The following is an 11,800-nucleotide window of genomic DNA, read 5'->3' on the forward strand; positions in this document are numbered from 1 at the left end:
TAAAACAATATATATATATATATATATATATATATATATATATATATGGCTTGTTTTAAGAATGTTTAGATGTTTTGCTGGAAAACACTGATTAAGAAAATGATATTTGCAGTATGTCACCAACTCTCTGTTCTGCTCGTGGGAATTTAATAGGAAAGGAGGGGCAATAAACAAAATAAATAACAAACAAAATATCACTATAATATTCATAATATTCATAATATTTTATAATGTCACAGTATCAACCAATCAAATGTGCTTTGCAAAGTTCAGCCTCACAGCTGAGAAGAGCAACATGCTGAAATTCACAACTCTCCAGTAAAATAAAAATGATGAAATCACGTCAATGTCTCTCAGATATGAAGAAAGCGTTGACATAAGCACAGAAAAAAGCAAGCTCAAGATATGTGTCATGGCTCAGAACTGAGTCAGAGAAGGATGACTAAACAGGAAGATGAACACAAATATTTTATGAATGACAACAGAGAATAATTCCCAAGGATTTGTAATTAATAATAGATTTAAGGCAACAATGCTTCATTCTTTATCTTTCTTTTCTTGCTTTCTAAATGACTCATAGAAGTATGCATGAATGATGGTTTGCGATGACCTCCAGATAAATGACGTACAGACATTATATTCATCTTTGGTTGAGGCAACAGAGACATTTACACTGGATTTTGCTGCCTATTTATAACAGCCTATTTACAAGAAGCCTTTTTTTGTTTGTTTTTAGTTTTCTACATTTTACAATTTATAAATGAAAAGATTCACATGAACAGGTGCATTATACTCTGAGAAGATGAGCGGCACAGACAGGGACATAAAAATCTCGCTAGCACAGTGAACTAAAATGTCATATCAGCACGCAGCACCTGACTGATCAAGATGCTCATGCTAAAATGTACTTTAATCTATTTCCTCATTTACCAGATTGAAAAACAAAAATAAGATCATAATTCTCTCAGAGATTTTAGTAAGGATGAATAGTACACCTTCCTACAATTAATCTATATTGTTCATTGTTCATACCAAATTTCCCTATAAACACTTCATAAATAATATAATCTTTTATATACATTCAATACAAAAACAGAAGAAAATTAAAAATACAACCTAATGTGAAAATAATTACATTTACTACATTTTAAGATCTTGAACAGCTGACAATCTCCGCAGAGGTTTAAGAGAGAAATTGGCCCATCAGATTTGGCTCATAATAACACAGATAATCAGATATAATTTGTTATTTAAAAGGGCAGCTGTACCTTCATTCATTTTAAAGGAATAGTTCACATAAAAAATAAAAATGTGCTAAAAATGTACTCACCCTCAGATGAGTTTGTGTTGTCATCTAAACAGATTTGGAGAAATGTAGCATTACATCACTTGCTCACCAATGGATCCTCTGCAGTGAATGGGTGCCGTCAGAATGAGAATTAAATTTCGGTTAAAATGCCTTAATGATGGACTTCTTACAAACATGCAGCTTTTTACTTCACAAGACATTAATTGATGGACTGGAGTGGTGTGGATTATTGTGATGTTTTTATCAGCTGTTTTCTGACGGCACCCATTCACTGCAGAGGATCCATTGATGAGCAAGTGATGTAATGCTACATTTCTCCAAATCTGTTCCGATGAAGAAACAAACTCATCTTCATCTTAGATGGCCTGTGAGTGTGAGTACATTTTCATTTTTAGATGAATTATTCATTTAATACATATAGTGGGGTTCAAAAATCTGAGGCTAATTTAGTATTTTTCCAATTTAATGCAAAAAAAGAAAATGTTTAAAATTAAAAAAATGTTAAAATTATAACATACAAAATGTAATATATCAAATAATATAATAACAATTTGAGTGAGAAGTTGAAAAATGTACATTGATATTTACTAATTAAATATATATTTCTAATTTTACATCATAACACTTGCATTTTGATATATTAAAACTTTTTTTTTTTTTTTCAAGAAAACCCCAGATTTTCAGTGTGGCCTCAGACTTTTGGACCCCTCTATATAAGCATTCATTTTCTTTGTAATTTCACAATATCCAACTGATGTAGATATATGTTGTGCAAATCACATATAACAAAATCATTTGAATAGTTGTCAAACTTATGTCATATTGTGACAGAACTGAGCTATTTGTGAAAAAATCTTCTATGATCAAAGTGACACTGGCACGGATATTGGCAAAGGATTATGGGCCATTATATTAACGATCAAACCCTCAATCACATACACGGTTTGATATCAAGAAGCTCCTGAAAGCATATGTACAGAAGACACACACGATGGAAACTGTACAGTATCATACACAAAACAAACAAACAAACAAAAAAAAACAGGACGACAGCAACATCAAATTTACGACTAACAAATAAAAATAAGAGGTAAATGAACAGCAGTTCTGCAGACATTCTTAGGACACGGTAACCGTTGAAGGTGATCTGGTTGCATGAGCGCTCTGAGGGACTGAAGATCTTTGAAGTTCTCTGTTCGCTGTCTGTGCAGGTTTGGCGCTTGAGTGGTCAGCAGATGTCGTGTTGTCCCCGAGGGAAGAACATCAGCTGGGTTGGTCTCCATCGACTTGACATGGGACACATTTCATCTTCATGCGTGTGGCTTTGGTGCCAACAGTTTTCAAAAGCTACCGCGGCACCATGCATGACTTTTGTACATCCGTTTCATGCCAAAGTCTCAGTTCTCTATGGTTTTGTGTATCTTTGAACCAAAACCTGGAGTGCATCCTTGAAGACAGATGTGAATTAAAGAAAGTATGAAAAAATAAACTCCATCAGAGACAAAAATATCTGATTTTAAGATGTGAAATGTCCTAAAAAAAAAAAAAAAGAAAGAAAAAAAAGATGAATAATAAAAAATAACCACCAGGTGACAGCATAGTACAGGATTTGGAGTGCTGTTAGTCTGCATCAGGCGCAGATGCAGCGGCTGAACTGTCTGCCAGTGAAGAGGGGGAGATCCCACAGTGACTGTGCTCGTCTTCTGAGTCTGCAGAGGAGAGCAGATATTTGGCACATTTAGAGCTCCTGTTCCACAGCTCTGACTGATGTCTGACAGGGGAATGAGGTGCTATGACAACTGACATGCCACATGATGGAGAGATGAACTAAACACATATATGGATAGTCTTTGTCTGTAGTTGTACACAGTACAACATCTCTCACTGTCTACTGTATGCTGACTTTACCATCTCAGAAAAGGTGATTTTGAAGGTTTCATAATGTTTTTGGATGCTTCAATGAAAAATGAAAATTTGATCATTATGTAAATCCAAACCCATGTGATTGCCTTTCTTTAGTGGAACACAAGAGGCATTACTTTGCAGAATGTCTTGGCTGTTCTTTCATACAACAAAAGTGAACTGGAATGGGAGCTGTCAAGTCAAAAAAAAAAATGACTATTGATCATGTGGGAAACAATGAGGTCTGACGCTAAATCCGTGACGATGGATCTTGACACAGCATGTTTGAAAGCACTGCAGATCAAGTACTTTTTGTCTTATATTCCAGTTAAAATATCTATTAATCCTTGAATCCATATATAATACTGTGCAATAGCTTGGGGTCAGTTTTAGTTTATATATATATATATATATATATATATATATATATACACAGTATATATGTGACCCTGGACCACAAAACCAGTCATAAGGGTCAATTTTTGGAAATTGAGATTTATACTGTACAAAAGGTGCTCGGATAATAAAAGACTTCCATTGGATTTTAGAGGAATGTACCCTTGGATGTTTTTTTTTTTTTGGACTGATATGACTCCCAAGATGATTATTTTCTCTTTATTATGTGAGTGCAGTTTTATGATGCTGTAGTCACTGTTGTACACCGTGTCCTAACCAGGTGCAACACAATAAAACAAGTAATAAAAACTTGTAAAATTTCTTCCATGTTCTGAGTTATTTGTTACAACCAGTTGTGACTGTGACAAAAACAAGACAATCTTAGTTTAGACTTCTGTCATGATGATCTATGTAGCCCCATCCACAATGAAACCTCACCGGTCAAAACAACCGATATGTTCTGATTTGCAGTGATTTTTGTTTTGAGTGTGGACAGACTTGTTATTGCCAACTTGTTGTGTCACGCCTGGTTAGGACATAGTGCCGCAAATTAGGCTGCTAGTATGCAAATTAGTATTCAGCTGCTATGTGATGCCAATAGCAGTTAAAGGAGATGATGGTGTTACCGTCCGATCTCTTGCTTTCACTGTCGTCACTGTCAGGTGAGTTCAGTTCCTCGTTCCCTGACATTCAGATAAGACACGTGTCACTAACTGAGTCCGCTCAGGGCAAACAAACAAAAGAAAACACAAGGGCTTTTCTAACATAAACAACCATTTGTCTGCTACACTAACCGTTTAACAGTACTACTGCTCTGCGGTCTTTCTGGAAACGTTTTGAATAGTATCCTTAGTCGTATCCTTCTTTTCTAGCTTTAGTAAGACATGTCTGACATGAACATAAATGCATATACACTACAGAATTCAGCATACTGCAGCACACAGCGCTTGCAAACCACAATACATCACAGCACTAGTAAGTAGTATACACTAGTTAGTATGCTTGCTTGAGGACATCAGACACTACACATTACATGACACTCTATACACCACAGAGCACACTATGCATTGTAGAGTACAGTATAACCTATAGAGCACACTACACAACATGGACCACTCTGTACACTACAAAAAACATAAGAATAAGAATTTAAGTGTACTATTGTACAAGTATACTAGAAACATTTAAAAACAAAACCACCATCTTTTCAACATGTAAAAGTTTGGCTGCAATAGTGCTTGGTTACAACAAACACAAAGGTAAGCAAGGCAAAAGTGGTAAAGCAAGTATAGTACAGTTTATGGTAGTGATAGACCTATAAATATTGGCCCATATTTAGCCATATTGAAATATTGATTATTAGCATAGTATGATAACTGTGTTCAATTACTCGACATATTCTATTCACAAATCTTTTTCTTTTCATTTTTTAAATTCATTTTGAGAAAATATTGTGTAAATTACAATTACACAGTATTTTTTAATTAATTTTGAGGAAATATATTAAAATTAATTTAATTTGGAAAATATAAAAGTTATTTAAATTCTGCAATTTCATTACTTTTCTTTGGACATTAAATAAATACATAATGTAATAATAAAAATGTGACCCTGGACCACAGAACCAGTCTTAAGTCGCTGGGGTATATTTGTAGCAATAGCCAAAAATACATTGTATGGGTCAAAATTATCGATTTTTCTTTTATGCCAAAAATCATTAGGATATTAAGTAAAGAGCATGTTCCATGAAGATATTTTGCAAATTCCTCCCGTAAATATATCAAAACATCATTTTTGATTAGTAATATGCATTGCTAAGGATGTCATTTGGACAACTTTAAAGGCGATTTTCTCAATATTTTGATTTTTTTGCACCTTCAGATTGCAGATTTTCAAATAGTTGTATCTCGGCCAAATATTGTCAGATCCTAACAAACCACACATCAATAGAAAGCTGATTTATTCAGCTTTCAGATGGTGTATTAATCTCAATTTTGAAAAATTGACACTTAAGACTGGTTTTGTGGTTCAGGGTCACAAATAAACAATATTATTAAATATTACAAATATTATTTGTAATTATTTATGTTTTTGTTTTAAATATGCTATCAACCAGCCAGTATCTAAATATCATTATTGACTTTGGCCATTATCAAAACCCATATTGGTCAACCACTAGTTTACATCATGCACATTTTTTATGACATTATACACAGATATATTGTCAATAATAATAATGACAATATTATTAAAATAATTATCAAAACCCATATTGGTCAACCACTAATTTATATCATGTATAAGGTAAACCAGTTCACCAAGTATCGGTCAGTACAATTCTTTAGGTTTAGAAAAAAAGTTAGACACAAAAGGCACCACATTTTGTTAGAAATATGAACATGATATCCAAATATCAGGATATAACTGTAAAATGAGTTTAAATGATCTAATTTAAAAAAATCAACAGATTTGTTGAAAACTTTGACACTCACCGTTGTGTGCTCTCTTACTGTTGTCCGTGTCACTGCTGGTCTCGGACTCTTTGGCGTCAGACGCTGGTGTTTGAGCCCCATTCACCCCCCCTGGGTCTTTATTGCCCTCTTCCTCTCTAGGCTGTTGCTCTGTTGGCTCCTTGTTATTGACAGCAGCTTCTCGATCTGTCTTTGAATCCTTCTCTTGTCTTGTGTCTTCCTTCCGTTTGTCTTGAGATTTCACACTTGAGTCCGTGTTGATTTTGTCTTCTTTTTTAGTATTATCGCCTTTGCTGTCACCGCTTTGTGTGTCTGTGTCGGTTTTATTATCTTTCTCCTCGTTCTCTTCTTGTTTGGCCTTCTCTTCCAGATCTAACACACACAAATTCAGTTCATCATTGCTGGCACTGTGAAAGTGAGGTCACTTCAAGCATGCAAAATGTCTTGAAACAAGGGCTGTCAAAATTAGTGTGCATTTTTTTCAGTTTAATGCGTTAAAATATTGAATGCAATTAACACAAGGGTGGAGTTGGGTTGGCCACCCCAATCAAAACAGCTGCCTCTGTTTCTTTTTTCTTGACAAGAATTGCATTTATTTAGATGCAGAACGTTTTTACAACCACATGTAACGGGAGACTTTTCAGACGCGCACTCCAAATTCACCTCAGCACCAGGCGCTAGTCAAACGAGCCCGGAAAAGATACAGGTGATGAGGAGCTTCAGTAGAACAACAGTGAACTGCGGTCAGATAATTTAAAAATGAATTTATTGTGTGATGTTTTGGATACACTAATTGTTCAGAAGTTGAGGGTTTGGTAAGAATTTTTATTGTTTCAGAAAGAAGTCTCTTATGCTTAGCAAGGTCGTATTTATTTGATCACAAATATACATCAAAACAGCTAAATTGATAAATATTATTACTATTTAAAATGACTGTTTTCTATTTTAATATATTTAAAAATATAATTTATTCCTGTGATGCAAAGCTGCATTTTCAGCATCATTACTCCAGTCTTCAGTGTCACATGATCCTTCAGAAATCATTCTAATATGCTGATATTTCTTCATACTATCAATGTCGAAAGCAGTTCTGCTTAATATTTTTGTGGAAACTATTTTTTTCAGTATTCTCGATGAATAGAAATTTCAAAACAGCATTCATTTGAAACAGAAATCTTTTGTAACATTAAAAATGTCACTACTGTAAATTTTGACCTTGGCGACTAAAAGTATTAATTTCCTTGGGGTCTTTTGTTCGAACACTATTTGAATTCACAGGTCGGAGTTCAGCAAACTGTTAACACATCTTTGCATTTCCGCTCTCCTGCGTTTGCATAAGTATGAATAGAAATGAAAGAAACAGGATGCAATGTTGCCAGGTCTGCGTTTTTCCAGTGTAATTGGGATACTTTAACACTGTTGCCACTGTTGGCTTGAAACGACCCCAACAACGTGATATTTAGCCCCTTGAACCCCGCCAAAAAAAACCATGTATTTTACCCCCTGGAACGCAATCAGTATCGGTGGAACCCCCCCAACCCCCCCAGCTAGTTTTGAGCTAGTGTTGAGTAGCAATTGGGCAGGTTTTGTTGTGAAAACCTGGCAACCCTAACAGGATGTCTAATGTGACTGCAGCTTAACACTACTGTCAGAAAACATTTCTTTGAAATGATAAAGCAATCCTCTGGGATCTGCTGTCACATTCTAAGTCAATCCACACATGTAGTCAATCGTGATTTAATATTAATATTCTTTATCTACAAAATCTGTGCCAAATGGAGATCTAGATTCATGCTATGAAGATTTGTTTTTGTTTATTTGTTAAGCTCTAACTCTCGAATCTTTTATTCATAATGAATTAATTTATATTTCTGAACGACATTATTTCTGAAGCTAGATTTGTACAGTTTCTGAAGAGACGAGTGCTGCTTAGCCTTGCATACTAAGGCATTGTAAATGAGTGCCAGGGTATTGCTATACGATTGATAAGGTGTTCTATGTGGTTGCTAGGGTGTTTCTGCAGTTGCTATGGCTTTGCTTACTGCCCCAAGTCATAAGAGCCCTTACTCTCATGATTTTCTGGTCTTTAGATATGGCCCGGATCCATTGTCCAACCCTCTGGGATCTGCTGTCACATTCTAAGTCAATCCACACATGTAGTCAATCGTGATTTAATATTAATATTCTTTATCTACAAAATCTGTGCCAAATGGAGATCTAGATTCATGCTATGAAGATTTGTTTTTGTTTATTTGTTAAGCTCTAACTCTCGAATCTTTTATTCATAATGAATTAATTTATATTTCTGAATGACATTATTTCTGAAGCTAGATTTGTACAGTTTCTGAAGAGACGAGTGCTGCTTAGCCTTGCATACTAAGGCAGTGTAAATGAGTGCCAGGGTATTGCTATACGATTGATAAGGTGTTCTGTGTGGTTGCTAGGGTGCTTCTGCAGTTACTATGGCTTTGCTTACTGCCCCAAGTCATAAGAGCCCTTACTCTCATGATTTTCTGGTCTTTAGATATGGCCCGGATCCATTGTCCAACCAGTGAATCACTATTTATTTATGTTCAGCATAAGTTACAAGCCAAATTTTAATATTTAGTGTTATGGGTTTGTTTAATTCCCCATCCCTTAGTATGAGCAACAGGAGCAAGCGTTACTAATAATTTACAGCACAACATCTCGATTTTTGTTGAAAGTGTGTGTGTATATGTATGCGTTTATACCTTTTGCGGCTTGTGCTTTCCATTTTTCTCTGTTTATATGCACTTCCTCATTCCAGGTGCTTTTGAAGGTCTTAAAATCGACAGCGTTTACGGAGCAGTTCAGGGAAGTGCCGCCCTCCGAACCAGTGCTTCTAACAGTAGACCGTTTACCATCTGACGGGATGTTATTCAGACTGCACAAACACAAACATGAACACACAGAGTGAGCTTATACTTAGCTTCCAGAAAATGTTTGTCTTTAGATTATATGGAAGTACAACACTTTTAAGTGCAATGTCATTAGCTGTCAAGCTGATGAAAGATACCAAGCGTTTTTATGACTAGATACGGGATGTGCGTTCATTGGGACAAATACTACATTACTCACCTGACACCCAGGCATGTTTGGTAGTTCACACATACTGACATAATGACCTCATAAAAGTGTATGGTGAAAGTAAAGTAGCAGGTTATTAACGGAAAGATTCAAGTTTAAAACAAAGGGTTCCTACATAGTTGAGCAGTTGTTTAAAATAACTGGTTAAAATTAAAAAAATTATAGGTCAGTTCTTTGAACATGGAGCTTTAATATTTTAATAGACCAGCGCTATTGAATCCATTTGCCCATTCATTTGTCCTCACCTGGACCGCCTGAATCCAGCCAGGCCGGAGGGTGAGGTTTCTTCGATCAGCGGAGTCACGACTTTCTCAATCATGTCTGTCAGCACAGTAAAGGTGGGCTCCACGATGAAATCAATGAAACCTGTTAGGGAAGTGAAATGAGCATCATAACACACAGACGCGGGTATACCATATACTATTGATTCACACACAAGCTTGATCACTTACCGATCTGAGACTGGGCCACCATGGTAGACTTGCGGTCACATAAAGGAGAAAAAGGAAGCCCAAGCTCTGACTCCTTATCGCCCTATAACAACAAGTAGAAGAGCGCACCAATTAGCATCTTTTCAGGTAAAGATTTCGGATTATTAAAGGGTATACAAAAATGACTGAGAGGAGGTGCTACCAAAAATCAAAAAGCCATATCAACTGAAAAAAGTGCAGCACTCACTCTTGAAGAGATGAAAACTTTATTGATTAAAATGACGTTTCGCATGCTGATTACAAGCCCAAGCTCTGACTCCTTATCGCCCTATAACAACAAGTAGAAGAGCGCACCAATTAGCATCTTTTCAGGTAAAGATTTCGGATTATTAAAGGGTATACAAAAATTACTGAGCGGAGGTGCTACCAAAAATCAAAAAGCCATATCAATTGAAAAAAGTGCAGCACTCACTCTTGAAGAGATGAAAACTTTATTGATTAAAATGACGTTTCGCATGCTGATTACAAGAATGTTTAAAGCATTGTTTGGTACTGCTGTTCTTGATGTCTGATGAAGGCCTTGATAACGGCCGAAACATCATTTTAATCAATAAAGTTTTCATCTCTTCAAGAGTGAGTGCTGCACCTTTATATCATAGACTGTCATGTCATTCCCTAGTTGTTTTTTTGAACAAGAAAGCAATTTTTTTTCATTACCATTTTCTCATTTGCTGTGTCTTTAAGACGTCTATGTAGAAAATAAATATCTTAAAACACTTTTCACATTATTTTTGTCTTTCTTTCTCAAAGTAATGACTAATTCTCAATTTATATATTATGCTTAATAGAATTCTGTGATGGAAATGACTGACTGAAATGACATTTTTACATTTTTGTCTTGCTAGAACTGATTTCACAAGCTAGCATTGTACAGTATGTATCCTAAAAATGCACAATTGTGTAATGCAAAATAATGTTTTCACACTTTTTGTGCATGATTTGTAACGATTGCAGCTTGGAAATGACACACAATAAAAATATTCTACTCACAAGTGCTTGCTTATATTTCACTTCACTGACACAGTTGTCTTTTTCGTAAATTTACATTTAAAAAGCACCAAAAACAAATGATGAAAACAAAGTAAAAAGTTTCATAATGTGACCTTCATAGAGTATAATACCAGCATTTTGAGCTCTGAACCTTACAGAATGTTTACATATAGTAGTATACTGACTTTTTCAATTGATTGAGAGATTAGATATCTTATGATATGACCTCTATAGTAACTGATCGATCCAGACAAAATAAAGATTTTGGTTTAGGTTTCAGTTCATTTCACCATAACTGAAAGCCCTGGTGTTCAGCTCAGCTGCATTCTCATTATTCCTCTGAATCTGTCCATAGCACTACTATAGTCTATGTATAACTTTATAGATAATCCTGAAAAGAAACAATAGATGTAATTATCTTTGCTATGATTGTCTTTTGGCCGAATAATACTGCTATGACCTCTAAACAACATAGACTCCCATACAGATTACATGCCACAATTTTGCTGATGGCACTTTTCACAGTCACCATCAATTTCCTGAGCAACGCTGAGCGATATTTCACTCCTAACCCTGAAATTGCAATTATAATTTCTGGGGGTGATTTACCTGTGATGAACTGATCATTTATTAGCTTAAACATGTCAATAAATCAAAGATTTAATTTCACTCTTGCAGGAACACCAAGATGGGACCGGTGTGATATCAAATCAAGACAATGGGAAGTTAATTGGTTTGGCACTAGGAGGAGATACTCATCTCTTAAAAATACACTGTGTTTGGATCCGTTTTCATTTAGCAAGGAAATTGAGCTCTACTTCATTATTTATTCAATCATACAAGAAAGAAAACGCCCTGGAGAGCAATTCTGAATGACTTTCTACATCTTCATAGAGATGCAAAAGCTGATGGCATAGAGTGAACCAGAAGATATTCAAATGTTGAGGTTAGAATGCAATGCGGGAAATAGATGTTTAGAGGAGATTAATGGGATTTTTACAGTGGACGTTACAGGCTTGGAATGCTCAATTCGAGATTAGATCAGAGTGCTGAAAACCACAGAATGGGAATATGGACGATGAAGTGAGAGAGCAACAGACTGAGAGCAAGAGAGAGAGAGAGAGAGAGAGAGA

At 35.4% G+C, this 11,800-nt stretch overlaps 1 protein-coding gene across 1 annotated transcript in view; it reads right to left on the reverse strand.

Moving 5' to 3' along the window:
- Positions 1–11,800, reverse strand: part of LOC107677308 (calcium/calmodulin-dependent 3',5'-cyclic nucleotide phosphodiesterase 1C-like) — a gene marked incomplete at its 5' end in the record, with an annotated part of 25,825 nt that overhangs the window by 1,387 nt on the left and 12,638 nt on the right. Inside the window, 5 exons of the mRNA XM_016472178.1 lie at positions 6,100–6,298; positions 6,332–6,450; positions 8,811–8,983; positions 9,432–9,552; positions 9,639–9,720. Of these exons, the coding sequence (XP_016327664.1) occupies positions 6,100–6,298; positions 6,332–6,450; positions 8,811–8,983; positions 9,432–9,552; positions 9,639–9,720 (694 nt within the window). The remainder of the gene's footprint in view (positions 1–6,099; positions 6,299–6,331; positions 6,451–8,810; positions 8,984–9,431; positions 9,553–9,638; positions 9,721–11,800) is intronic.

Source organism: Sinocyclocheilus anshuiensis, unplaced genomic scaffold (assembly GCF_001515605.1).
Source record: "Sinocyclocheilus anshuiensis isolate Anshui unplaced genomic scaffold, SAMN03320099.WGS_v1.1 scaffold392, whole genome shotgun sequence".
Taxonomy (NCBI): Eukaryota; Metazoa; Chordata; class Actinopteri; order Cypriniformes; family Cyprinidae; genus Sinocyclocheilus; species Sinocyclocheilus anshuiensis.